The 27588-nt window shown below is 33.1% G+C and overlaps 5 protein-coding genes across 7 annotated transcripts in view; 3 read left to right on the forward strand and 2 right to left on the reverse strand.

Annotated features, from left to right (window-relative positions):
• LOC132700307 (glycerol-3-phosphate acyltransferase 3-like) overlaps window positions 1-12590 on the forward strand; it is a 59339-nt gene extending 46749 nt beyond the window's left edge. For both annotated transcript variants that reach the window (XM_060667506.1, XM_060667505.1), the window contains 4 exons: window positions 7240-7473; window positions 7555-7823; window positions 11637-11834; window positions 11896-12590. In XM_060667506.1, coding sequence (XP_060523489.1) covers window positions 7240-7473; window positions 7555-7823; window positions 11637-11834; window positions 11896-11983 — 789 coding nt within the window. In that variant the 3' untranslated portion in view covers window positions 11984-12590. The remainder of the gene's footprint in view (window positions 1-7239; window positions 7474-7554; window positions 7824-11636; window positions 11835-11895) is intronic.
• A 2226-nt stretch (window positions 12591-14816) lies between these two features.
• LOC132700754 (large ribosomal subunit protein mL43) lies at window positions 14817-15592 on the reverse strand. Its single transcript, XM_060668275.1, has 3 exons — window positions 15441-15592; window positions 15284-15390; window positions 14817-15228 (listed from the first exon to the last, which is right to left on the reverse strand). The coding sequence occupies exons 1-3, from the start codon at window positions 15575-15577 to the stop codon at window positions 14915-14917; spliced, it is 558 nt and encodes a 185-aa protein (XP_060524258.1). The 5' UTR covers window positions 15578-15592; the 3' UTR covers window positions 14817-14914.
• A 197-nt stretch (window positions 15593-15789) lies between these two features.
• Window positions 15790-20799, forward strand: LOC132700752 (uncharacterized). Of its 2 annotated transcripts, XM_060668273.1 has the most exons (9): window positions 15790-16218; window positions 16271-16318; window positions 16382-16445; window positions 18442-18506; window positions 18557-18814; window positions 18866-19052; window positions 19104-19354; window positions 19408-19640; window positions 19692-20799. In XM_060668273.1, exons 2-9 carry the CDS (start codon window positions 16305-16307, stop codon window positions 20051-20053), a joined length of 1434 nt encoding a protein of 477 aa, XP_060524256.1. In that variant the 5' UTR covers window positions 15790-16218; window positions 16271-16304; the 3' UTR covers window positions 20054-20799. The 2 variants fall into 2 exon arrangements, with proteins under 2 accessions (XP_060524256.1, XP_060524257.1); XM_060668274.1 differs by having other exon boundaries at window positions 15790-16318; window positions 19429-19640.
• A 161-nt stretch (window positions 20800-20960) lies between these two features.
• On the reverse strand, window positions 20961-23788 carry LOC132700751 (PR domain zinc finger protein 15-like). Its single transcript, XM_060668272.1, has 2 exons — window positions 23435-23788; window positions 20961-23375 (listed from the first exon to the last, which is right to left on the reverse strand). The coding sequence occupies exons 1-2, from the start codon at window positions 23582-23584 to the stop codon at window positions 21132-21134; spliced, it is 2394 nt and encodes a 797-aa protein (XP_060524255.1). The 5' UTR covers window positions 23585-23788; the 3' UTR covers window positions 20961-21131.
• Window positions 23789-23902: 114 nt separating this feature from the next.
• Window positions 23903-27119, forward strand: LOC132700755 (signal recognition particle 19 kDa protein). The gene is made up of 3 exons (XM_060668276.1): window positions 23903-24090; window positions 24161-24296; window positions 26726-27119. Exons 1-3 carry the CDS (start codon window positions 24017-24019, stop codon window positions 26975-26977), a joined length of 462 nt encoding a protein of 153 aa, XP_060524259.1. The 5' UTR covers window positions 23903-24016; the 3' UTR covers window positions 26978-27119.
• The last annotated feature ends 469 nt before the right edge of the window (window positions 27120-27588 follow it).

Consider the following 27588-nt stretch of genomic DNA (forward strand, 5'->3'; position numbering starts at 1 on the left):
CTAGCACATGCCCATCATAATGTTTGTTGTGCGCTTTTTGCAGTAAACAGAAAATATACAGCTACCGTTCTCCCGAACAAATCCGTGAATCATCGAATATTCGGGATCCGACAAAGGGAAAGTAACGAGATTCGATTTGCTTTCTATTGAAAACAATTCGCTACCTACACCTTGCGACTTTTACGTTTAGTTAATCAGTTTCTGTAAAAACCACGATTAAAATTTAAACTATGAAATTTTCCAATTTCCAATAAAAAACAATAAATATGTTCCAACAATATTCATGAGGAATTACTAATTTAAGGATTACATCTTGAGAAAAAAACATTTATTTAGTAATAATATGCGGGCAAATGTCATGGGTTCATCTTCGGTGCTATTAAACCTTTGTTTTGACATATTTTTCTACCCCTACTCAAAAATATCCAATTATGTAGCAATCATTTTTAAATTTTACATTTACAAATCTTTTGGATTCTTCCTGCGTCTATTGTTGTTGAATCGAACTTGCTGACGTTTCGCATATCATCCTGTTTATATATTGTTTGAGTCACTAAACCCAGAATTAAAATTGTTTACATTTACATTAAGCGTTCTTTGGCAAAATACATATTACCACAACCTTCCAAAGACCAACTAATCATCAATTGTTGAACACAATCATCAAACCGGACATCAAATGTTATTTGCTAAAACCAAAAGTCTTGCGTGCAATCAGTTCTTCTACCAAAGAAAAATCCGAGAATCTATAGAAATCTATAAGCAACCAATATTGGAATCAGTCATTCGAGACAATTTTCATACCCCTTCTATAGCTCCGCCCCTCTGAAACAATATACACTATCGGACAAAAGTAGAGCAACAAACATATTTTTTTAGTATTATTTAAATAAAAAAAAATTTGGTTCATATTTTTGGCTAGTTATAATAAAATACTTTCATATTCATTCATACAAGTAATTTTTCACAACATTTTGGGTGTACCTTAAGTCAGTTGGTGAAGGCGACAAAAGTAAAGCAACAAATTGTATTTAACAGTGTTTTATTTTATTTCAAAAAGTTGTATTTAACAGTATTGTATTGTATTCTATTTAAAAAAAAAACATTAAACACACATTTTAGTACAATAATAATAATTAAAATTATGAGAATTACCTGCTGGCAACGGCGCGGCATTGACTCTATCAACTTTTGAGTGACATTTTCTGGAAGATTTGTCCAAACTTCATTAATTTTATCTATCAACGATTGTTTATTTGGAAACATTTGTGTACGAATGCGACGTTCTACTTCTTCCCATAGATTTTCAATTGGGTTAAGGTCTGGCGACTGTGCCGGCCACTGCAACACTAACATTGTTTTCTGCAAATCACTGTTGAACGAATTGTGAAGAGTGTTTTGGATCATTGTCCTGTTGGAAAATAAAACGTAACAGCATTTCCCACTCTGCATAAGGGAGCATAACATTTTGCATAATCTCCCTATAAACAAATCGATCCATTGTCTCATTAATGAAGTGTCTAGGAACTACTCCATTCCATGAGAAACATCCCCATAAAAAAACACTGCCTTTACCATGTTTAATTGTAGGTGTTACGTATATAGGGTTAAACCTTGTATTATTTGGTCGCATTCCGTCAGAATTGAATATTTTATATCGCGTTTCATCCCTGGATAGAATTTTTTCTTCTAGTCATTGATGGGTCCAGTTTAAATGCCGGCGTGCAAAGGCCAACCTTGCTGCTCTGTTTCTTGCTGAAACTAACGGTTTTTTTGCTGGCCGTCTACTGAACAACTTTGAAACTACTAATCTTCTTTGCACAGTTCCTATACCAACCGTAATTTCTGGAATTTCAGCAATTATTCGAGTTGCGGACTTCCAACGATCTTGTTGAGCAATTCTTTTAATGCGCCGTTGTTTTTTTGGGTCTTCCCGATTTCGGCAATTTTTCTAAGTGTCCTCTGTCATTATACGATGAAATTATTCTAGATACGCTGTACCGAGGTAACATAACCTGTCTTGAAATATCAGCTTGATTGGTACCTTCCATAAATAAATTTACTACTCTTTGCTTTAGCTCTTTTGAAATTGGAATTCCTCTTGGCATAACTAGTCCTGCACACAAATGTCAAAATAAATTCATGTTTTGTTTGTGATCATCAATAAATCATAGCCTACTTTAATGTCCTCAAATGTATTGTATTTGTATACAATACGTTGCATGGATAATCATAATGTTGGGACTTGTGTTAAATATATCTTATTTTCGAAGATGTTGCTCTACTTTTGTGATAGTATATAGACAGGTACAAAGTAGAAGGTGTCAGTTATACTCTGAAGAAACCAACATGATATTTCGCGAAACATGAGCAATTTCGATTTATCAAGAAACGACACATTAGGAATCCGAGTGACATGTGACGCGACCATCGTAAGTGACGTCAAATTATTTAGTGAAGCTGAAATTTTAAAGTGACACGCGAATGAATGATAACACGAATTTTAGCACTAAAGTCAGTTTTAGTAGTAGTTAGTATTTCTTAACAAATACGATAAATCGTCTATTCGAAACATTCGACTTGGAAGTGCGGTTAGATAATAAAATATTGAATATTTAGGGAGACATTTTAGAGCTGTAACTACGCAGTTATATTGTTGATATTAAATTCCGACTGTTCTATTTGGCCATGTAAACTAGTTTTTGCATTCCATAAACAGTCATATTACGTATAATTGTATAATTTACGTATTAATTAATTCTTTTTTGTTTACTTTGCTTGAAAAGATGTGCTACCAAAGAATCCTTGCTGAACTTTCTTTGAAATTATCGCTTAAATTGAAAACCAGTCGCGGTGGGAAGCACCAATTAGCGCTCGTTTTCAAAACAGAGAGCACATATATAGAACCACTGGGAACAATTAATAGAAACTTAAAAGTTGCCATGTTACTCCAGTGAAATAGTAAGTTTAACCTGTTCCATGGGGCGACCAACCCTACTGGTTTCGGTTAAACTTTGTTAAACTTGTTAAAAATTGTTTAAAAGTTAAACTTGTGTAGCTGCTGATTGCCTACTTGTCTATTAAATATGAGCAGTTATATTTGTGATTGTGTTTTATGTGTATTCGTTTGATGTTATAGCGGTGTCTTTGTTTATACAGCATTTATTTAATTGTAAGTAATATCTTTATCGTCTTCGTTATTTAAACCAAACTTCAATTATGCTATATGCTATTTTTTACATATGTACCATATGAAAATACATTTCCGGATATATGAATTAATGCAGGAAAATTACCTTTGTATAATTCAGCACGTCTCATAATATGCCAGCTAAAAATTATACTTATTAGATTTGTTGCGGTTCTAATAAATTTATAATTTAATCCTTTTTTATGTCAAGATAGTTTGTTTATGTTTGTCTTATTTATCTTTCTAATTTAATTTGGAGGCTACAATAAAGCAAGAGTTCTAGAGTTGTCTGTGCAACGTCACTTTATCTGTTGTTCAATATGGATATCATATTTGCCAATTTTTAAAGAAAAAATAATTATAAAATTGAGTCGTAGTATATAAACGTCCAGTAAGGCTCATTACAATACTCGTGTGGTTGCACAGTGCAATATTGCCCACTCGTTAATGTAGTCAAGCTCATACGGCTCTAGCAATATAAATAACTACTGTTTCAGACCTCAGTTTTATATATTTTTTATTTTAAGTTAAAAAAAATGGTTTCCATAATATATTTTTTTCTTCTTCTTCTGCTTCTTTTATAAGTAACTTGGAAAGTTTTCTCGTTTTGTTAAGCCTTTCACTGTTCAGTTGACGACGAGAACCAGTTGTTTGTCCATCATGGTGGTGGTAAAGGTCCCTGTGGTATACTTCCTCTGAGTCTTTCATTCCTGCATATCTTTGCTAACCTGAAATTGTCCATAGTTTCTCCATATTCATTCCATCTTCTTCTTCATCTTTCTACGTGTTCATTCCTTCCTCTTCATCTATTGCTTGGCCATTTGATGACATCTTGAATGCTGCATCTCCCTCTTATGCTCGCATTAGTTTGTTTGTCTCCAACGCAATTCCTAATTTGGACCGTAATACCTTCATTTCTTTCATTCTCATTCTTTCTTTCGTTTGGCGTAGGTATATAGGCCCATGTTTCACTGGCCTTTGTCATAGCTCATCGGACTGCTGTTCCTATATTTTGTTTTGCCTTAGCAAGATATTTTTATAGTTTTGTTTAGCTGAGTTGGTACTTCTTTATTTAAATCCTAATGTTAGGAATGGTGAAATCGTTATTTGCTCTCATCATATTTCCATACAGCTCTAGTTTACATGTAATAAGCTGTTTATATATCACCATGGCTGTTATTTTGTTAGTTGATATTTCATCTGCACTCTTCATTAGATGAAATGTAGGTGAAATTTATTTCATCTGAATTCACAGCCTCCCTAATGATATGGTATATTCTATTTATGTGTTTTTCTGGAATATTGAATTCAACACAAACTTTACCCGCTTGTGATATTATGAGACACACTCAGCTCAGTTTACAATTAATCAATTTCTTAACGGTCTAGTCTACTGGCCTTAATGTGTGTTATTGTTCCTTCTTGCCTGCCATTCCTCCATGGTTCTCTTTTTAACGTCAGAGTGAGTCTCACCTCGCCCTTATTCGTATATTCTTTCTCTCTTTCTCCATCAAATCGATTGGCAGTATTCCTGCTATAACCGGTAGTGCCACCGCCGAGACTGTTTTGAATGCAGCAGTCACTCGTATTAAAGCTCTGCGTTGAGCCTATAGTTCCTTTTTACTTTTAAAGCTTCCGTCCATATAGGTACTCATACGGTAGCACCGCCCCAGACAATACCACTTTGTTTCCACTAGAATGCTTCCCTATATTTTGCATGTCATGCAAATTTACCAAGTCTGTCCTCACGCTTCTAACATGTTCCCCAAAATTACCATAGACTTCCAGTTATTCACTACTCTCTCTTGGTGTTATATCTAGACTAGACTCTGTACTTTAAATTTTGTGCCCTCGCCTTTTCTTTTATGTGTGGTGATCAGGGCTTCTGTCTTTTCTGGTGCCAGCTTCAGCTCATTTTCCTACATCCACTTATTTGTATTATGTATTAGAATTTTCTTATCCACAGACGATACTAGCAGTGCTTTATGGTCTGCAGAACCGACAATCTTTGCTCGTCGTAGTAATTTAATTTCAAATACGTCATTGTACAAGGTATTCCAAACTTTTTTTCCTAAGACGGATCCCTGCGGTACTCAAGTGTTTCCTCTGTGTGTGTCTGTTCTCTAGATATTCCGCAATGATATTGAAGAGATATTTTGATGTTTTTCTCGTTCTTAGTTTTTGCAGTATAAAATTCTAGTTTCTTTAATTTCCTGTATTGTATGTATTATCCATTCCCCCGCTTTTCCACAATTTCCTCTTCCAGTCTCCTACGTATCATTCCTTCATATAGTCTACCGAGTGCGCCAAGCAGGCAGAGTGGCCTGAAGGCAGTTGGAGTTCCAGATTTTGATTGTTTTGGTATCACTTTCGCTATTTTCCATTCCTTGCGAAAACTCTGCGTTTTAAGCACTAAGCACTACTAGGAACCAATCTTCCTGTACTTTCCCTGTTTGTTTGACAGCTTCTTGTGGTTACCACCCAGTCCTTCCTATTTTCAAAAAAATGAACTGAGGTGGCTTTTACTTGTTGAAAATCCATTTAACAAAATAAATAAGAACTAAAAGTTCAGATTTTCTCGAAATTATATATATCCACATGAAAATTGTTTCAACAACACCGTGTCTTTATCAAATGACAATAAAACCTTAATAAATTCATTGTCGAGCTTGAACAGGATAACTCTATTAATTTTTTAGACGTAACTATCACCAAAACACAAAACAAATTAGATTTTTTTCCATTTTCCATAAACCTTCACACACGGACACAATCATACATAACAGCTCAAATAACCCCTATACACACAAAATGGCTGCATTTCACTCTTTTATAATTAATACGCCACTCTCAACAGAAAATTACGACAAAGAACTTGATATCATTAAACAAATTGCACTGAACAACGGCTACAATCTGTTCATTATCATTACATACATAGGAGAACCCAGTGAAAAAGTTTCAAAACATTTGTCAAAATGTGATGTAAAAATAGCTTTCAGAACTAACAACACAATAGGAAAATTTTTAATAAACAATAAAACGCAAATTATCCACAAAAATCTCAGCTAACAAAGGACTAAGTGGGTTTCCCATAATCAAACCTAGATGTAAATATGTCCATTACATTCAAAATAATTTTGGTCTAAAGATACTATTAAGCAATCTAATAAAAATCTTGTTTCACCAATAGGTTAACCTGTTTCCGAGTGAGAGTGAAATCTACTAAATCTATCACATCCATAGGTGGAATACTGTGGTTTAAAAATAGCTTTCAGAACTAACAATTTTCAAAATTTTTAAAAACAAAAATGTCCAAAATCTCAAAAATCAGGTGCCTACAGGTTGAAATGCGGATCTTGTCCTCTAAAATTTATATTGGACAAACAGGTAGATTCTTCAAGAAATGCATTAACGAACATAAAAGAGCGTTTAAAAGCAATAGTCTAGATTTTAATTATGCTAAACACTTAAATATAGAACATTTTCGACGATAATTTTGATGTTTTACATACAGCCACACAAAGTAGAAAATTAAATATATTGGAAGCCATAGAGACATTCAAATGTATTGCTTAACGTTTAATAAGATTTAAATACTTCTCCATTATTAAACTTAAATTCTCACAACATTAATTAAGGTTTTATTGTCACTTTTCGGTATAAATAGTAGCAGGTAGTTTGTTAACATTACATTTTATAAAGACACGGTGTTATCGAAATAATTGTTATGTGAATATATAATTTCGTGAAAATCTGAACTTTTAGTTCTTATTTATTTTGCTTCCTATTTTCGTTCGTGGTAAAGCTCCATTCATTTCTACTGTACATAACTGAACTATGCTTCAAATTGCTGTTCACGACTCATTGCATAAACACCAAATTCAAGATTGCTTACAATTAAATAGATCCGAATTTTTTTCGCTGAACCCGAAGACGAATTTTATCGAATATTACAAAACCCGTTGTCACTTCGCGTCCCCATTCCACTCCCGTTTGTGTGTTTTTAGTACCGTCTGCAATTTGTGGGGCTTATTTTGCTTTTGCAGGTGTGCTGGCTCACAATATGTACGGCCTTGGTGGGCTACATTCCGAATCGCGAAACCAAGCAGTTGGTGAACCGTGGAGTGTCGATTATGTGTTTTGGGATTTTGTCGAGGGCTATTTCGTCTGTGGTGACGTACCACAATGAGGAAAACAAACCGAAAAACGGAATATGCGTCGCTAATCATACGTCGCCTATCGATGTACTGATTTTGATGTGCGATAATTGCTATTCGCTGGTAGGTTTGTATTCGTTGGTGTGATCGTTACTTTCGTCAGTGTTTTTCTTGCTTCCCCCCTAAAGTGTCCGTGATGTTTAGATCGGGCAGAGGCACGGCGGATTTTTGGGATTACTGCAGAGGGCGTTGGCGAGGGCGTCGCCCCATATATGGTTCGAAAGGTCGGAGGTGCGCGACAGACACGCCGTCGCTGAAAGGCTCAGGGAGCACGTGTCCAATCCGAATAATCCTCCGATTCTTATTTTCCCGGAGGGAACCTGCATTAATAATACGTCGGTGATGCAATTTAAAAAAGGCAGCTTCGAAGTGGGCAGCGTGATATACCCCGTCGCCATAAAATACGATCCCAGGTTAGTGCAATTACAGGGTTCCAGTATTATTTTGAATTATTTGCAAATTACCGATTTCGACGTTTTTAACGTCTATTTCGGAAATGTGTAGAGTGGCAAAACCTCATGAGGTATTTAGAGTAACCCGAAGAATATTTTAGTCACTTTCATTGTTTGACATTGGAAAATTCCATCTTTTTATCGAGTTCGGGTAGTATGGTCTGTTCATAGATAAAAGAAAGTGGCCAAATCTTTTGAACGGATTATCCAGGGGTGGTCATTAACATACAATGCAACAAGATTATTAACTTCATTAATAATTAATTACTAATTAACTAATTAATAGTTACCTTAATTAATGATAATATTTTTGTTGCATTATAAGGTTAATGACCACCCTTCGACAATTCGTTCAAAAGCATTGGTCACTTTCTTATATCTATGAACAGATCATACCACCCGGGTTTGAGGTTATAAGTCATTCATAAAATTGCTTTCGTTTAGGCAAGGAATGTGGCCTAAATATAAATTCGTTTAACTATAAGAGACTGTATTCATAAAATTGCAACTCTTATGATGGCAATATGTGCATTCGGCCAAGGGACGAGTGCGGTGAGGGGTGCTGCCTAAATATGAACGAGACGAAATTGTCGTAGTTGTTTTACACATAGTAAATTTGAAATATTAATCAAAGTATTTTTCCAAAAAAAAACTTTTTTTTACTATTTACAAATCTTTTGGATTCTTCCTGCGTCGGTTGTTGTTGAATCGAGCTTGCTGACGTTTCGCCAATCAACCTGTTGGCTCCTTCAGAGCTTAACTAAAACTGGTTCGCTGATCCATACATGCTTATATATTGTTTGAGAGGGGCGGGGGCAAAAGGAGGGACATGAACATTGTCTCGGATGACTGATTGCCATATTAGTGAAAGGTAAAAACTTGAGTCGCGGTTAAGATTGTTTAGCTGCTTCTACAGATTTTCAGATTTTCCGTTGGTATAAAAATAGATTACATGTAAGAATTTTAGTTTTATCGATCTAATGTCAACACTAGTGAAGTCATCAAACTCTTCTCAACTACCAAACACTGTGGTAAGTGTCATCGCGCCAAAAAGGAAATCATTTCAAATGTCGAGTCTATCCTAAACAGTCATCTCTAACGAAATTCGATTTGAAACCGCAAAAATTCTAAAAGAAATCCAAACCTCCTGTTAAGGGTTGAATAACATTTTTCGGAAACTTTATAATTTTTTTCCTTTGAGTTGACCTTTTATTTTCGAGCTGTGTATACAACACCCCCATCATACCCAACCTTGGTTAAGCCGCGAGAAAAGACAGACGATCCACGAAAAAACAAGCTCTCTTCTGTGACCGGTTCGCGAGAACCCCACGCTGTGTTGTGGTCCCTTACCACCCCCAACCCTCCAGAAAATACCCCTAAGAAGACCCGGCCGGCCAGTCGACGACGCGGGAAACCATCAAGGTGGGTTATTAACCGTTTCGGGTGTTGTATGTCCTACCGTTTTCTTGCCACTCTTCCCCGTTTAAGTTTTGAGGCTGATTTACAACCACCTTCCCCCCACCCCTTACATATTGGTGCTTCGAGCCAAAGCCAAAGTCTGACTTCATTGTTATAAAATCTCTAAAATATAATCCCGACACTGTAATTCTAAAAGCAGGTGGTTATAAACACAACTGAATATCAGGAAACAAATTCAAGGCATCCTTACAAATGGATCCTATCCAACTTAAAAAGATCTTACGTCATCTATGGAATGCAACTATAAATCTGTTATTAAGGCTTCTTCTCTATCAGAATCCGTGAAAAAGTCTTTCACTCCTCACGAATCTGAAATTTCTCGTCTCTATGGACTCCCTAAGATATCTAGCTTCTATATTAAAACACTTTACAGGGAAAATTGATAGTCTTATACTTAATTCCTTTCATTTCATTAAAAACCATTACATTAGATCCACAGGATTTTCTGGTTAGTTTCAATGTAGAATCCCTCTTTGCTAAAGTCCATATTCCTGAAACTGTCAACATTATTTCAGATATATTAAAATCCGAGAATCTTAAACCAAACCTTCTCACCTTAATTGAAAAATGCTTGTGTGTGTTTTTTCTTATAACGGTTAAATTTCTGAAGAAACGTCGGGAACTGCTGCGGGTTCTCTACCATCACCAGTCATCGCGAATATATTTTTGGATGCCTTTGAGAAGAAAGCTCTCGACACCTTCTATCTAAAACCAAAATTATGGAAACGCTACGTTGATGATACTTTTTTTATTTGGACTCGTGGTCAAGAATCCCTACAAGATTTTCTTGCCCATGTAAACTCTATACACCCTAACATAAGTTTTACCATTGAATTAGAAACTAATAATAATCTCCCATTCTTAGATATTCTTATCAATAGAAACCTAACATTGAGCTCAGTTTACAGAAAACCGAAGCACAAGACCAATACCTCAATACAGTGTCACACGACAATCCGGCCTAAAAATCATCGGTTATCGACTCTTTTTTTTTTGTTTACAGAGCCGTAAAACGATCTCAACCCGAGTCTCACTGAACCCACACTGGCCACTTCCTTACATTTAAAACATCACCGACCACATATCAAAACATCACCGACCACATATCAAAAATTCTTAAGAAAAATAACGTCAAAAAAAGATTTAGTACTTGTCCAAAATTCTCTCAACATGTTATGAGATACCAAGAGTTTATAGCATTCTATGCATATGCGGCAAATAATACAGGCCGGACGAAAAATATCAACTAGGCCCAAAAAACATGAAAGAACCTAAAGACTTAGACAAGTAAACTCATAAGCAGTTGGCGAACACAATAGCGAAACCAGATATCAAATTTTATTCGGTAAAACTAAAATTCTTGCATGTAATCAATTCTTCTACCAATGGAAAATCCGAAAATCTATGGAAATCTATAAGCAACCAGACAATCTTAACCGCGACTCAGTCTTTACCTGTCACCAATATGGGCATTAGTCATTCGCCCCAACGAACAATGTACAGAATAAGCTCTGATGAGACAGGAGGAATCCAGAAGATTTTCTTTTACTAATAGGTATTATAGGTTAGTTTTCACTAGTAAATTATTTGGCCATCTTTTGCCATTTGCCGTTTAAAATGTTTATATTTGGTTTTAGAAGTTGTAATAATTATATATTATAATAATATTAGTTTTATGAGCTATACGTCCGCATGTCAATTAAGTTTATTAAGTCAATTAAGTTCAGATTTGTCAATTAAGTGTAGACTACATACCGCAATTTAAATTGTGACATAACCCTCAAAATCTTCAAGGAAACAAATACGTACCGACAAGCAAAAACCTTATTCAAAAAACACATTTTGGATAATATAAATTATCAAAAATTATAATAATATTCGTTATTTCTTCTTAACATTGTAATTAAATCCAAAAGCCACATTTCCCACTCACTGATAACTGAGTATTGGAACCTAGGATTTGCATTGTTAATCACACCACACCATACCATTGATGATAACCCTTTAATAGATTTGTCAATTAAGTGTAGACTACATACCGCAATTTAAATTGTGACATAACCCTCAAAATCTTCAAGGAAACAAATACGTACCGACAAGCAAAAACCTTATTCAAAAAACACATTTTGGATAATATAAATTATCAAAAATTATAATAATATTCGTTATTTCTTCTTAACATTGTAATTAAATCCAAAAGCCACATTTCCCACTCACTGATAACTGAGTATTGGAACCTAGGATTTGCATTGTTAATCACACCACACCATACCATTGATGATAACCCTTTAATAGATTTGGAGACGCTTTTTGGAATAGCAGCAAATATTCCATGCTGCAGTACCTCTACATGATGATGACGAGTTGGGCGATCGTCTGTGACGTTTGGTATTTACCACCGATGCACCAGAAAGAGAACGAGTCCGCAATAGATTTCGCCAATAGGGTAAAAAGTGTGATAGCTAAACAGGGTGGATTGGTAGATTTAGTATGGTAAGTGTATATATATTTTTCAAACGGGCAGTGTTTATTGATCGGCGGTTGCATTTGTTAGGGATGGTCAGTTGAAGAGGCAAAAGGCAAAAAAAGAATGGAGAGAGCGACAGCAAGAAGAGTTCAGTAAAAGGTTAAAAGTCGAGTAATAGTTTAGGTTATATCGTCATTGTTATCGGGTAGTAATTTTACATTACATTTTGCGTAATAAGTTCATTGTGTTCTGATCTAGTCTTTCATTTCGTGATACTGATGTAATCCCATTTGTAGTTTGGCAATTTTAAAGAACCAGTCATGTTGTTTTTAGATTTATCACAGAGTATTTCAGTTTCATATGTTAGAATTTTTATAGGTAGCTTTCCTTTATGAAAAATAAGTTGCAGTTTTAGACAATAATATTTTTTAAGGAATTTATGAGAATTATTGCGTATGTGTTCCAAAACAAATTTTGCAAAATGCTTTTTATTGTCAAGTCTTGTCGGGATCACCCAAATCAGACCAAAGCGCTTTAGATACTAATAAATTGCAACACATCCTATTGGTTTCCCTGTGTGATTTTTCGATTTAATCGTCGATATAGAAATAAAACCGACTGAGTTTTAAGAGCATTTATTTTGTAAGTTTTTTTTTTATAAAACACAGTTTGTAAGTGTGGCCTTTTCTATATTGTCGAAGTTGAAAAGTTATTTATCATAGTCGTGTAAATATTATAGTTTTGTATTTCTTTCAATTGCTACAAATACATATTTAGTAAGAGGCGTGGTTATTATTTGCGATGTTGTACAGCGACGACGTGGTCATGCTTTTGTCAGCTCATATATGCAGCATGTCCAAGTACAAAAAAAATGTATACCATGAGAGAGAATCTACAATAAATAAGTATAAAAACGTAAATAAGAACCAGCAGGCATAAAACTGAACAAAAAAATTGGAAAATATCCACCACAATCAAATCTATTACGAATTAGAAGAATCTTTTAAAATTTTTAAATTGCAAATTTGTGACTAGGTTTGGAATTGGTGGATTTCAATTGCCTAGTTCAAAGCAAATGATGACTATCTGAGTGAAAGAATAACAGATTTTTCAAGTTATAAGTGTCTAAAATTGTGTGATGAGTAATATCAATAGCAATGGCAAAACCTTTAAGTTTTGGAAACAATGCTCCCTATGTCTCGCGTTGGATATAATTCTAATCGCCCTTTTTTGCACTGGAATAATATTTATGGAATCTGTTGTTTCCCCGCGGTATAACAGCAAAATTGAATAAAAAAGAGCATAGTAAGTTGAGACTAGATAATCTTTTCTAATTAAATTTCTTAGTCGTCGGAGCAAAAAGCTGATACCTGAGATGCGCTTTACTGAAGGAGGGTTTCACTAATAAAAACAGTGCTGAAGCGAGTAGTAGTTTTTTGTCACGTGAGCTTGAAGTTAATAGTGTAAAACTACAAACATAAATGTCAAACAGCTGTTTCGTTTGTTATTGTACTTCTCGTACAGAACTAGTTTTTTGAGTGTTTAGTTTTATCAACCATTTTTATTAGTAATGAATAATAAGTTAATATTTGCGCCTTTTTTTTTGTTTTATAGAAAAAATATCTATACGACAAGGATAATGTAATTGAAAAAATTGGAAACTTATATTACTATGAGTGTATAATTTATTTTTATTATTATGGTTTGTATTACATTTAAAATGACTAATTTTTAAATATTTAATTTAATAGAATATTTCTAAAATTATTAACAGCGTTCTATATTATTTATTTATATTTGTGTTTTTTTTTTAGAAAAAAAATTTAGGGCATCAGCCACTACAAAATACAGTCAGGCACTACCACAAATATTTGAATTTTAGTCTTCTTAACCGAAACAAATTAAAAATTGTACTTAGTCACCTGTCCATAAGAGCATTGCGAAATGTACCACAAATCGCGCTTTTTGTGCGAGGCCACCTGGAGGTATTAAGAGAATTATTAATTATTAATCTTACTTTTACCGGATCTTGTCGATTTCTGTTATGGAACTCTAAAATCGCAAACGGCATAGGTGTGGTCTGGGTTAATTTGTGTTATATACTAGCTAGACTTTCTCAGCCCAGGGGTTTACTAGTTAGACTTTACCATAGACTGGAGAAGAGAGGAAAATGGTGATACCGATTATTGAGCTTTGTATTGTAATAAACTTAGTCAATACTAAGTTGTTTTCACAACATAATAAAAAAATTTCTTACATTTTTTTGCTGGATATCCATCGCATAAATAATGTTTTTAACCGAACGAAAAATTTTCATTTATTTTCATGGAAGATTGAAAAACGCCCCATGTCTTGATCGGTACCGAGGACATTGCAACGGCGTATTTTACCGTTATATTTTTTTCAAAAATCCAAAATGTAAGTTAATTTTGTTCTATTAAGTTTAGGAACAGGATTTTCCTTTTAAACGTACCAATTGGTTCATTTTATTCAAAAGAGAAAAGAGTGATGAAGTAAGGTTAGTTTGATCATGATCATGTAAAAACAATTCGATTCTCGAATTTTCAATTGCATTTAAGATTGCAAACATATTTATTGTCTACTAATTCTCCCTAAAAATAAAGAAAATTTGTTGATTTTTTTATTAAAAACTAAAGGATTGGCTGCTATAACGTAGAATATTTGTTTGAAAAATGTTGCCATTTCATTATTGCCTTTACCACTGAAATACTGTCTATAAGCTCAATAACATTTTTTGTGATTCAGCTTCCCTTTAATCTCATTTACAAGGCTTTTACATAATGTGTAGGCTTCACAACTTGCTTATATACTCGACATAGATACCATAGCCTATGTGAGGCAGAATATGGACTCAGGTGATAAGACTCCTCAAATAGAGAAATAGCAATATTTGGCTGGTTTACCAAGTTCGCATGTTAGTATGTATGTATGTAGTATGTTTAGTATGCTAAAATTTGTAAAGTTGTCTTCTTTTAAAACAATTGGAGGAGAAATACAAAACACTTTAATACATGAATGAAATATTTATAAAATAATTGAAATGTTACTACAAAACTAGAAAGCAAACTACTTTTTCATGTCATATTCACTGTGCTACTTTAGCTTTGGCTTCTTCAAGTTTTTGTTTATTAAAGAGTTCAATTATTTCATCTGTGGCTGTTCTTTCCAAAAGGAAAGGTTTTGACAGTTCAGAATTTGGAAATTCAACCAAATTCATCTGGGGATCTCTAAATGTGTATGGTGTCCAAGGCCCTTGAATAGATGGACATTCTGTAAAGATCAATTTACGGATTCTTGTGCCTGTGGCGTCTCTGGATTGGCCTTTTAGTAATTTTAACCATTTTAGGATTTCTTCATGTGTAAAGTTTCTAGCATTTATCCATTGAGTATCGCCATTTACTGAAAAATAAATGTGAAACTATTGTCATAACTATATATTACAAATTTTACTCACAATATTCTGCTTTTATTATAGGCGATCGATGCCTTCTAGGCTTTAAATAAATGACAAATTCCGGATTTTCTTTAGCAAATCGAACTAAATTGGACTCCACAAATTCTCTAAAAAATATATATTTTTTTTCCACTTACACCATGATTAAAGTTTGTACCTCATTCCTCTACTTGATCCATTGTTTTTACAAAACTTTAAAACAACTCTCTGTAACTGACAAACATATCGGCCTACACCATTTTGAGATGGGTTTCTTATAAAACAAGGCTTTAAGAATAAGTGGCTATTGGACATTATTTAAGAACACATACATTCAATTTCACAAATTTAAAATTATTAAAGAAACTTAACCTCACTTATACCTGGTCCACTCCTCTTTTTTAATGTTTCTCATGCAGCTGGCCAAGGTTGTCATAATCATTCGTCCATGACCGACTTCCGTTACTGTCACAGTGAACACAATAATTATTATATGGATTATATGCGTTTACAATAAATGGACTTGACTTTCTTAATTAAACTTATGTAGTACGAAATACTTCAGCACTACTACAAACTTAAAACACATCCTCTCTATAATATGTGAGCATATCTATGCATTAGGATTTCAGTGGTTTTTGAGTTTTGATATATATTTATTTATGCATTTGGATTTGGATTAAGGATGGTAACCAAAACAGAGGGCATTAAAAAAGAAAGATTTGTAGATTCCGGTAGACCAGGAGAAAATCAGGGTCGATTCTATGGTCTTCCTTAAGCCGATTTATATATTTCAGTTATACCTGGAAGGCAATTAATTCCACTTAAATGGTAAATTATTACAACTAACCAAAACTAGTCCCGGACTAGCGAATTAACCATAGACTTGATATTTTAGAACTATCTCCATTTGATTTTTTTTGTTTACAATCCTTGATACTGAGGAATAAATATTGGTGAGTTTCAATTAGTGCAACGGCTGAACGGTTCGTTATTTTGAAGTTACAGAAATATAATGGACCGTGCAACCCATTTATGAAATATGTTCAATCCGCGGTAAGAATAGCTTCCTTGGTATAGTATTAGTTAATATTGAATGTACCTGAAATTGTGTTTTAGATTTAATTTTGGAGTACCATTAGAAGACATTTTTCCTTCTGACGATGTACATCCCAGGCTGAAAGTTAGTATATCAATGTTTTACATGTAATATGAAATGCGAGATTTACACAACGATAATCGATTATTTGATTTGATAAAAGTCACAGACACCAAACTGATTTTGTAAATCCCTTGTACCCATTTTTGCTTTAATAGTTTGATTTGGACTTATTACACCAAACACCTGTTTTAGCCAAACGTCCTCTGCAATTTCAGTAAACTGTCTAAAATAATTTAGGAAAGAAAATCTGGAATAAGCGCATACAAGGTGTCCCACCTGAAATTTCAGCGATGTGTTGTTATGAAACTATTAACTAGCAGAAGTTTTGGATGATATAACAGTCGATGGGGGCTATCTGACTAAAAGGTGGCAGCACGTTCGGTTGTAACCTTAAGGGATTGTATATTTTATAATCGTTAGGTCGTTCTCAATATTTTTGGACAATATAGTGACATTAGTAGACCAAAAAATGTCTCTTAAGTTTTTCCTATAGGGAAACATAATTTCATGTAAATAACATTTGCAAAAAAATATTTAACCTCCATTTTAAATTGGAAATAATTGCTTTTTCATGAAACAGATTTAACAATTATTGAAATTTTGAAATACATTGGTCAAACAGGCCGTTTTATACAAGTTATTTAATTTATGTTATAAAGGATTTCGTATAGCAAACATTTGCAGATACTAATAGATTAATTGTGAAAGCAAAAAACAAAACATTACTTGCACAATATCTTTGCAGTGCTGGGCTAAACAGATCAGAGATTTCTTGGTGCTGTCAAAGCCTCCTGCTGGGTAATTAAAATATCCCTTAATTTAAATAGGTAATTGGAGAGTTGGCCAACTTCAATTCAGCACTCCGGCTGAGTGATACTACTGTCCTGCTTTACAGTGTTCTCTAACACATTAACACATTTCTGAAATTGCTTGTTATTTGAAGTAATTAGACGTGGTACTAATTTTTTTGCAACAAATCCAATTTCCTAGCAATTATAAATCTTTTAGCTTTGCCCGAGAGTGTTTTTATTTCAGTGAACCATCCTCCATTAAAGCTTGTCTTGCATTTTTAAAATTTTATCCTGCCATGTTTAACCAATCATTCATTTACCCCAGTTTCCTCCTGCTAATATAATATATTCCTGTCTTCCTTTTGAAACTATCAAACTGTTCTGAAGTGTCATCGCTGCATGGATTTTCATTCTCATCTATTGAAATTCCCTTTCTGTACTTTTCATTGGTTTATCCTCGTGCACAAATCGGTATATTATTGAATGATCAACTCCTCATATTTGAATATATTTCAACTTTTTGAACGACTTCGAATGATGAGTTGCGCAGTTTAACTATTTCACTTCTCAACATCAGAAAACACTAGAACTAACGGTAAAACTAACACTAAGACACAGTTAAGGCAGCTACCTGTCCGTCTGTCACTTTGAGGACCTTTGAAAATCATTATAGGCACCATATCACGCCTATGGAATACAGCAACGACCACCAAGTTTTACAGTGCAACAACGATTAACTTTCTGGCATTAAAAAACAGCATATATGTAGCTCCTTTTTTTATTATCTATTGCTATTTTTATTATTATCTATCTCTAAATTGTGTTCCTGATTTTTATCAAATTTTTAACGACTTTTTGGTACTAATAATATAAATAATATAAATAAAATATAAAATAATAATAATGTATTAATAATACCTGATGTAATAACTTAATTTGTAAGCCAATAAGGCATACTCTCACAAGTAGTAAATATAAGATGTTGAAATATATTGGTTCTAATCATGGGTAGAGACAATAGTCAAGTTCTAGAACTGTACTGGTAAGTTTGATATTTGGCATATATACTTGAAATTACAGAAACTACAAACATGAACAAACATACCGATCACTGTTAAAGCACCATTTCTAATAATTTTTGTTCTCCGCGTTAAACATATCATTTACATACTTATTTTCAAATTAAAAATAAGAATTTTACAGTACAGATTGTACCTATTTTTCAGTATTTGTTCTCCAAAGCCTATGATGTATTGGCTAATAACAATGGGGATATGGAAATCATTTTAAGGTATGAATGTGTGGAAAATGTAGTTCATATGTATACCATTTTTTTTTAAGGCGTCAAGGATCTCTTAGTGAAAGATTATCGCTAAGGGACAAACTCGTGCTCGATACGACCTTTGATTGGCAGTTTCCTCCTGGCGTATACCTTTGGACAATCAGACATTTCTTGGGTTTACTGCCTCTTCCCGTACTTCCTAGGTACACTAACAACGTTACTTTTTTCTGGACTGAGCTATCTAGACAATGCAGAGTGTATTTGAAAAATGACGCTGACGACAGCGAATTAGACCATTTAGATCGCGGCATAGCGGAGTATGTGAAGACAACCTTCTTTTTAGCCTCTTAACGACTCTTTTGTTTTAGAACCATGAGTTTATTGCCTGTAGAGAATTTGATGATGCTGAATTTGTGGATTACGTTTTCGATGAAAATTTCGTGCAAGAGTGTTAGAGGGCGCCAATTTACTAATAGAAGAAACCTTGTTAATATAGCTAAATACTATTGTTCAGCAATTTTTGTAAGACCATTTCAGCCTGGTTATATGGGAAATGTATTTTGTTCCAAGTTTTAATTCTCAAAACTTTCTAGAAATTTATTTTAGAATGAAGCCTATTTGCCACTGCTTCTCTATTTGATGGTCAGATGGAAGCAAGTGCAAAATAAAATGCCTTCAAAAAGTGGCCGACCAGCACCTCTTCTGAAATGGAGTCTCCGTTCAGGTTCTAACCACAACAGAAGCAGACTGAAGGATAATTGGTCGCAGACCATCACAATTCACCCTAATATAAATAATATTAACGAAAACTATGCTCAATTCAAAAAAGAAATAGGTTGTCAGACTGAGACAGAATTGTAGGTACCAAGTTTATCAATTTTAATTTTTCCTTCCGAGTCGCACCGTTTAGGGAACCTTTTGAACCCTACAGATTAACGTACATTGAGGAACAAGAGGATCCAACGTTGTTCCAAACTGCAGCTGAATTTTCGTTTCGAAGTTTGTTAGATGAGCCTGTTGAAAATGATTGGGAACAAATTTCTAAGGAAACTGCCGATACAGTGAAAAAAGTGGAAGAGTACATATATGATGATTATGAAACATTTGAAAAGGAAGATTTTAATCAGATATTGGACGGGCGAAGTGAGTAACATTATGACTTATTTCTTACTGTAATTTTTGGCCCATTATCAGAGGGGGACTCTTTCATAAATAAAATATCAAAATTTGGTTGGACGTACACACCTAATCAGATAGAAAGAATGAGTACTCCAAAACATGGATTTCCGAACGATTCAGGGTATGTCAAATATGATGATATATTTGAGGAAGAAGAAAGTGTTAGCACTGATCATCTGGGGAAAGATATATGTGATGCAAAGCTAAATAAGGAAACTACAAAAAATAAAAAGGATCGCGTCGGACCCAGGCTTAAAACCAAGAAATTCATGCTGAACAAAATTAGAATGAGTTTGGAATGCCTGAAAATGTTGACTCCAAAAAAGACTAACATAAAATATGAGTGCCTTAAAGCAGTCCATTCAAATACAATGTAATTAGTTTTTCCTATTTTTGTAAACAAGTTTTGTTGTGTTTTTAAATTTTGAATGTATATTTTTTGTTTCATTACATTAATATAGTATGTTTTAATATATGTAAAGATTTTTAAGATGTGCACAAAATTTATTGGTATTGCGTAGTTGAAAGATATTGGTTGAAAATTTTTGCAAATCTTTACTGAATTTTACTGTTCCCGATTGTGTAATTTTTTGTCTAGACCTCATCGTTTCATCTGCATTTTACTATATTATGTACAAATCTTCTGGATTTCTCCTGAGTCGGTTATGTATATATTATGATAAATCTGGTTTTGACGTTATATTTCTTAAGAATATTTGATGTGTGGTCAGTGACGTTTTAAATGTAAGGAAGGACAACAGTATTAAGTGTGGGATTGCTTTCGGGCTCATTGTCTTTGGAAATTTGTGGTGAAGTGTATCTTATGATGGCGCGCTTAATATATCTCTTAATTTGGAAATTATTAGAGAGATCAAATGTAAGGGGTTTCAATTCTGCAAACTTCAGCAAATTTGATTTATAAACAACCGGCGCAGGAGGAATCAAGAAGATTTGTAAATAGTAGCCTATGCAAGGTTCTTTGAAAAGTTTTACCATATTAGTAATGTAAATATCACATTAATAAATTCAGATTTATTAATATTTTTGTCCCTTTTCTATTGTTAAAATTTTCCAGCTCTTATGACCACTCCGATTTTGAATTGCGTTTTCGTTAAACTTTATCAAACGGTACTGCAGAGTAAAATATATACACTAAATTTTGTTTATTACTGTCTATCGTTAATTGTGATTAATTTACAACCCTACATATTGAGGTGAAATATAATACTTGCCGTAATCAATCACCCAGCATAACTTAATTCATTGGTATATTTGCTATTGAAAAACCACATCTTTCTGTTTGGTTATCATTTATTCTCAACAGGGCTATCCAATTGTGTTCCTGATTATTATCAAAATCTTTCACATAAAATTAAATTATTTTCACCATTGCTTTAAACATCACCTATGAATTGAAAAAATCATTTTTGTATTTTAAACTGTAACAAATTTATTTTATGCTTCTAGTTTGCTTGGTCCTTCTTCATCTAATTCCGGCATTGATAAGAACAGTTCTCTGTTATTTTTGTTCTGTGTACTTGGTGCCTTTTTAATTGTACTGATGGAAATATCTTGTAAAATATTAATAGAAAAACTATCAGAGATATCTGCAGTTGTTTCTTTCAAAAATCTGTCTATAATTTCTACTCCACTAAAGATATTCTCCATGTTTTTATCGGAACTGACATCAGTAGTAAAGTCCATATTTTCCAAGGATTCTTTTAACTCCATACACTTTTGGGCTGTTAATTTGTCAATCTCCTTTTTAGAAACGTTAGAGACAATTAAATTACTTTCAGGAGCCAACAGTGTTCTTTTGCTTCTAGTCTGACTAAATTTCATTCTTTTAAACTCATCAGGGTGTTTTCTTTTCCAGTGACGTTGCAAAGATCTTTTTAGTTTTACCTTGATGTGACAAATTTCACATTCAAACCATGACTCGTCCCGTGAATGTTTTGGTTTAGTTTTGTGTTGCAGTCTAAGGTGTTTCGATAAATTTTGTTTTTGCTTATACGTCTTTCCGCAAGTAGAGCATTCATAATTTAGATTACCGTGTATTTTGATGTGCGCCTGTAGCATCTTTTTAGATTTAAATCTCTTATCACATATAGAACAAAATGTTTCTTTACTGGCACCCAGACCATGAGTTAATAAATGATCTCTTAGAACATCTTTTCTGTTAAATTTTTTATCACATATTTTGCACTCATAACAATTGTCTTGATGTATTTTTAAATGCCGCTGATAAATTTGCCTTGAGGATAGAATAACACCACAATGAGCACATATGAATTTCTCTTTGCGCTCTGAATTTGAGTCTTTATTGTGGATTTTCAAATGTTTTTTTAAATAGATTTCTTTAAAAAATATCTTAAAGCACAGAGTACACTTGAACTGTTTTCGATTTTCTTCTGGGATATTGCGGCATAAATGTGTCTTGAGGTTTGAAGGCGAGAGAAAGTGTTTGTTACACTCTTTACAAGAAAACTTTCTATGGTGTACTACAGACATATGGTAAGTATAGAACTTATGCTGGAAAAATAGTCTTGAGCAAATTTCACATTTAAATTCAAACTTGCGATGGCACTTATGCCTTTTAAGAGTTTCGTCGCGTCCGAATACCATTTTGCACAGTGGGCAATAATGTTTTCCAGTGTGTAGCACAAGATGTTCAATAATTGATCTTAAAGTTTTAAATTGCTTTAAACAAATGTCGCAGGTAAAATTTTTCTGGGTCGTTTCTGTAGTTTCCAAGTCAAAATCCCAATCCAAATTTAAATTTAAATTTTCACTTCCCAAAAGAAGATTATCATGTTCATTTATATCAAACATATTGTTCAAATCTGGTTTTTGTAGACACAGGTTTGAATCATCTAAACTATCTAGACCAGTACTATACTGCAGTAGGGGTCCTCCAATTGACACATCTTTTAATTCATTGACATTTTTTACAATACCCTTCTCAGATTTTGGCATTGAAGAAGAAGCAGATATTTCCTTCTCTTCAGTTTGGGTCTTATGAAATAACCTTAAATGTTTAGTATAATCTTTTCTATATAAAAATGTCTGTTTGCAAATTTCACACATTTTGCTTAAACGTGCCTTGTAATGAGAGTGAAGATGGGCCGCAAAAACTGTTATATCACTTTCCAGTTTGTAGCAAAATTTGCAATTCCATGTTGAACGAGATGTAATCTTTTGTTGCTTTTGGATTAAGCTGTTCAAGTCAATATTTTCTTGTACTTTAAAGTGAGTGTCTGGCATATCTTTGAACCCAAGAAGACCATTTTGCATTTTTGAAGCATAGAAAGGTGAATACCACACTTTTAAAGGTTCACCGGGATTTATATCTTTTATCACAGCAAAATATATTTCTTCATTTTCTTGATAACAAATCAAATTTTGTTCTTCCACATAATTGGCAAAATTAACGAACATCATCCAATTGCATTCATTCTCATCAGCAGTATCTAAATAATATGCACAAAAATCTTCATCATTTTTTGGAAATATTTTTAAAGGAAATAAAATTTCTGGTCTTAAAGTTAGAAGTTTTTTAGCTTTAACTGGACCAAATTCGTTTCCGATAGCTATATGTGACTTTCCATATACTGATTCAGATGTGTCGGACATTTTTTTAATTTCTAGGCATTCTGGAAGAGATAATCTTGCTTTCGATAATACCTTCCTATCAGCAACCTGCAAAAAGTAATTCGAGACTTCTACCAAATCCCCAGTCACAACAATAAATTAGTTACTTGATTTGTTATGGAAACGTAGGAGCAGAACTTGTATTGGTGACCTTCGCCACAAATTCCACACTTATAAATTTGTTTGTGATTATAGTTTTCACCCTTTAATTCTTTGTTTAATGAATCATTTGAGTTAAGAGCATTTACGCAATTCATCGTTGATTGAACATAAAATTCTCACAAATTATCAAAATCAAAGGCAGCTAGATTAATTTTAATTGTCATAACCTCTTTCGGATCTTTGAACATTAGTACTATAATCTCACCCCCGCCCTTTAAATCTTTTATCTATGGTACTATCCAAATGGTGGTTTTTATCACCAACTATATATATATCCATTGTGCATCTGAATTAATAGTAGCCACAAATATGAAATGGGATCAACAATGATTTAGCAATATTTATAACTTATGAAATATAATTCTCTACGATTGCCAGGAATGGGCGAACGATTCTAGTTATCTTGCCCATCATTTGTCGCAAGTTAAACTTCGGCATGTTTTGAGGACGTAAATATTTTTCTATAAACTTAAATATTCGGCGATAGATATTTTTATTATATAGTTTTGTTAGGTAAATTTCCAGAAATGCAGGTTCACTCTCAGGCAGCCCCGACCATATTGCAGTGGAGCCCTGATAAGAAACACAGTGAGAGAGAACGGTAACCCATTAAATTAATTCCTTATGTTTAGTGATTTCTCACATTTGTAATTAATTTTATATTGTTACAGATGGGTTTGCATTTATCCAGCTTATATTAATAATAAAAAGTCAATTGCACAGGGAAGGAGAATTGCAAAAGAAAAATGTGTGGAAAACCCAACTCATCAAGAAATTAGAGATGTTTTAGTTGATGCTGGTTTTAAGGTAACTGAGACGTTAAGTTAATAAAATGACTTTTTTGGAAATTTTGTAATACCTAGAATTCATTATATTAATCTATCTGCCAATTCTAACCCTTCAAATTTTACTATATATATTATTCTCTTCTATTTCATGTGGCTTGTTCTGTCTGTGCACAATTTGTCCTTTTGAATATTTATTTTTGACTCAATTAAAGTAACTCCTTTATATTAACATGAAATGTTTCATCTTAATTTATGTTGTTTCATATCAATTTTTTATAATCATAACAAGTGTAAACTTACGTGCCAGTTAGTTATTACCATCAAATAAACAGTCAAAAATATGTTTTGTTTTGAAAGGAACTATTAAGGCAATGAGACTTGAAAATAATTTAAAAACGTTTAATTATAGACAATCAAAATAAAATCAGCAATGTTACACAAAACACTTAATGAGTATATTATTAATGTGTATTGGGAGCATATGGGCCCAAATTGCTGCGGACTTTGAGGTATTTGGAATGTGCAAGGTTTTCACATATATTTTTTCATTCCTACTTACATCCGTACTCATAAAAAAAATAACTTTTTTTAAAGAAACACCATTATTTTATATTCTTATAGATCTTTCTTTGTGCTCTTTGACAAACAATATGTTTTTTGTGACAAAGGAGCAAGGGAGTATTGTTATTAATTATTAAGAAAACTAATACTTTATGGTATTTGTGGTGTTGTTTACAATTAAATATCAAGTTATCTGATAAATTGTACATCTAGGGAGTATCAAAATATAAAGTGTCTAGTTTCACAATGAATGGTTCTTTTTTATATAAACACCCTTTTGAATTTAAAAATCCTTGAAAAAATGGTTGAAAGCACAAGTTGAAAGAAATTTTGAAAATATAGTTAATTGATTTCAATAAAATAAACTCCCATTTAAAGTTTTGAAAAACAAAATACCTTTGTTTTACTTCATTACTTCATTAAGGCTACCAACTATAGCTAATAGATCTTTGACCTAAGACAGCTGTACTTCTTAAATCTTATCATAAATATTAAAAATAATAAAAAATTTAATTGAATTAAAAACAATTTGGCAAAGATACTTTCAAAACTATGCCCAAAGGGCTTACAACATTCTGCCAAACAAGTTAAAACCAAAAATTTAAAAAGTAAATTTTAAATCAGAAATAAAAAGATGATTCAGCCAGGGATATTTGAAATGATTTAAACAACCACATCGAATTTTTTAAATACGTTTTTGATAAAAAGAGTTAATTTATACCAATTTTATTTATGTCTGTTTATACTTTTCTCTCGCATATGACAAAAAATCGTAACTATAGCCAAAATCCCGAAATTTAGAATAAAATGGAATGACCGAACTAGTGACCATAATATTAACGGATAGGACTATTATCGCGTACAAGCAGAATATTTTCTGCCTTTGCCATTATTTTTTATTTATTTACAATGATTTTAACACCATTATTTTAAACTTTTACTTATTTATTGTAAGTCATATATTTATTTATTATTTTTTTCTTTAATTTTTCAAAGAAACTTCCAAAGGCTACTGTAATACTTTTTACAAAACTTCTGGATTTCTCCTGCGTCGGTTTTTGCTCAGTCGAACTTGCTGGTTTCCATTTGAGATGCCAGGAGTTTACAGCATTCCATGCATTTGCGGCAAAGAATACATTGGAGAGACTGGACGAAAAATATCAACTTGGCTCAAAGAACATGAAAGAGTCTTACGACTAAGACAACTAAACTCATCAGCTGTTGCCGAACACAATCACTAAAGCGGACAAAAATTTTTATTCGATTAAACTTAAATTCTTGCATGTAATCAATTCTTCTACCAACGAAAAATCCGAGAGTGTATGGAAATCTATAAACAACCTAACAATCTTAACCGCGACTCAGGTCTCTTCCTGTCACCAATATGGGAATCAGTCATCCGAGACGATGTTTATACCCCTCATTTAGCTCCGCCCCCTCAAGCAATATAGAAGCAGGTACAGAGTAAAATGCAAGCCAGTATCAGTCAAACTCTGAAGAAGCCAACAGGATGATTGGCGAAACGTCAGCAAGTTCGACTCAACAAAAACCGACGCAGAAGGAATCCAGAAGTTTTGTAAAAAGTATTATTTTCTTTTTCTGATTTCAAATATAAATATGTATCTAGAAAGAGTATTTCAAATGTCCCACCATTTTTAGAAACTGTAGGAGATACGACAATCGTTAAATTGAGGCAGAGTAGCTTTAGAGACATTCGAGAAAAACCGAAAATTGAAGATTTAAAACCCACCAAATGCACATTTTCATTGGAATTTTTTTTTAGCTGTAGGATGATGCTTTTAGATTTGTCGCTCTGATGTTTCATCTTTCTTGTCATGATTTGATAATATATGAGTGTATCATCCGTTAAAACACTTTTTTTTCCAGGTTGGCGTCGAAAACAAATTGTATAGTCGAGAAAGGAGCAAGGAATTGCTTTATAGGGGACGTATCCGAGTTCAGTTGAAAAATGACGACGGTTCCCTTTTCAATCCTAAGTTTTCTTCAAGGGAAAGTATTATGCTGTATCTTGGAGAAAAAATTCCAAAATTGAAATCTAGAGTCAGCAAACCGTCTGGTGAACAGACTGCGCAGACCTCTCAAGGGAAGGGCAAAGGAAAAGGGAAAGGGAAAAAATAAAATATTTTTCTTAATTGCATAAAAATTATATATTTTTCTGTTTTTTCCCTTGGATATTATGTTGTTTTGTTATGATTTTGAAATCATATTGGTGAGATAACTTTGAAATATACTTATAGCTGTTTAGACATTTTTTGTTTTTTTCTATGGAAATTGCATATTTTAGTTCAAGTCACGTATTCACTCTTTCTGTTTAACTAATTATATTCTTTCTTTTATCTTTCACCCTTCCTATTTAACAAACTATATTACTTTCTATTTGTAGTGATAATTATTATTTAAAAAAAGCAATCTCCAAAGGCATTAAAAAAAAGCAAGCTTAGGTAGTTTACCAACATTTTTTAGTTCCAGAAGAAAACTGACCACGCCAATGAATCTTATGTAAAAAGTCACGTATTGTATTTGGTAGCGATTTAGTTTTCTATTCATCATCTTTCACTCTTTCTGTTTAACTAATTATATTCTTTCTTTTATCTTTCACCCTTCCTATTTAACAAACTATATTACTTTCTATTTGTAGTGATAATTATTATTTAAAAAAAGCAATCTCCAAAGGCATTAAAAAAAAGCAAGCTTAGGTAGTTTACCAACATTTTTTAGTTCCAGAAGAA

Source organism: Cylas formicarius, unplaced genomic scaffold (assembly GCF_029955315.1).
Source record: "Cylas formicarius isolate icCylForm1 unplaced genomic scaffold, icCylForm1.1 PGA_scaffold_4__25_contigs__length_36172078, whole genome shotgun sequence".
Classification (NCBI taxonomy): Eukaryota; Metazoa; Arthropoda; class Insecta; order Coleoptera; family Brentidae; genus Cylas; species Cylas formicarius.

Bases quoted from the DNA above. Each gene is read 5' to 3' on its own strand.
- LOC132700754 (XM_060668275.1), bottom strand. From the start codon at position 15,577: ATGTCCAATAGCCACTTATTCTTAAAGCCTTGTTTTATAAGAAACCCA. The intron at 15,391-15,440 runs GTACAAACTTTA...TATATTTTTTAG, and splicing joins GGATCAAGTAGAGGAATGAG to AGAATTTGTGGAGTCCAATT. The intron at 15,229-15,283 runs GTGAGTAAAATT...TTTATTTTTCAG, and splicing joins TATAATAAAAGCAGAATATT to TAAATGGCGATACTCAATGG.
- LOC132700752 (XM_060668273.1), top strand. The intron at 19,355-19,407 runs GTAGGTACCAAG...CGCACCGTTTAG, and splicing joins TGTCAGACTGAGACAGAATT to GGAACCTTTTGAACCCTACA. The intron at 19,641-19,691 runs GTGAGTAACATT...GCCCATTATCAG, and splicing joins TCAGATATTGGACGGGCGAA to AGGGGGACTCTTTCATAAAT.
- LOC132700751 (XM_060668272.1), bottom strand. From the start codon at position 23,584: ATGAATTGCGTAAATGCTCTTAACTCAAATGATTCATTAAACAAAGAA. The intron at 23,376-23,434 runs GTAACTAATTTA...TACTTTTTGCAG, and splicing joins ACGTTTCCATAACAAATCAA to GTTGCTGATAGGAAGGTATT.
- LOC132700755 (XM_060668276.1), top strand. From the start codon at position 24,017: ATGCAGGTTCACTCTCAGGCAGCCCCGACCATATTGCAGTGGAGCCCT. The intron at 24,091-24,160 runs GTAACCCATTAA...ATATTGTTACAG, and splicing joins AAACACAGTGAGAGAGAACG to ATGGGTTTGCATTTATCCAG. The intron at 24,297-26,725 runs GTAACTGAGACG...TTTTTTTTCCAG, and splicing joins TAGTTGATGCTGGTTTTAAG to GTTGGCGTCGAAAACAAATT.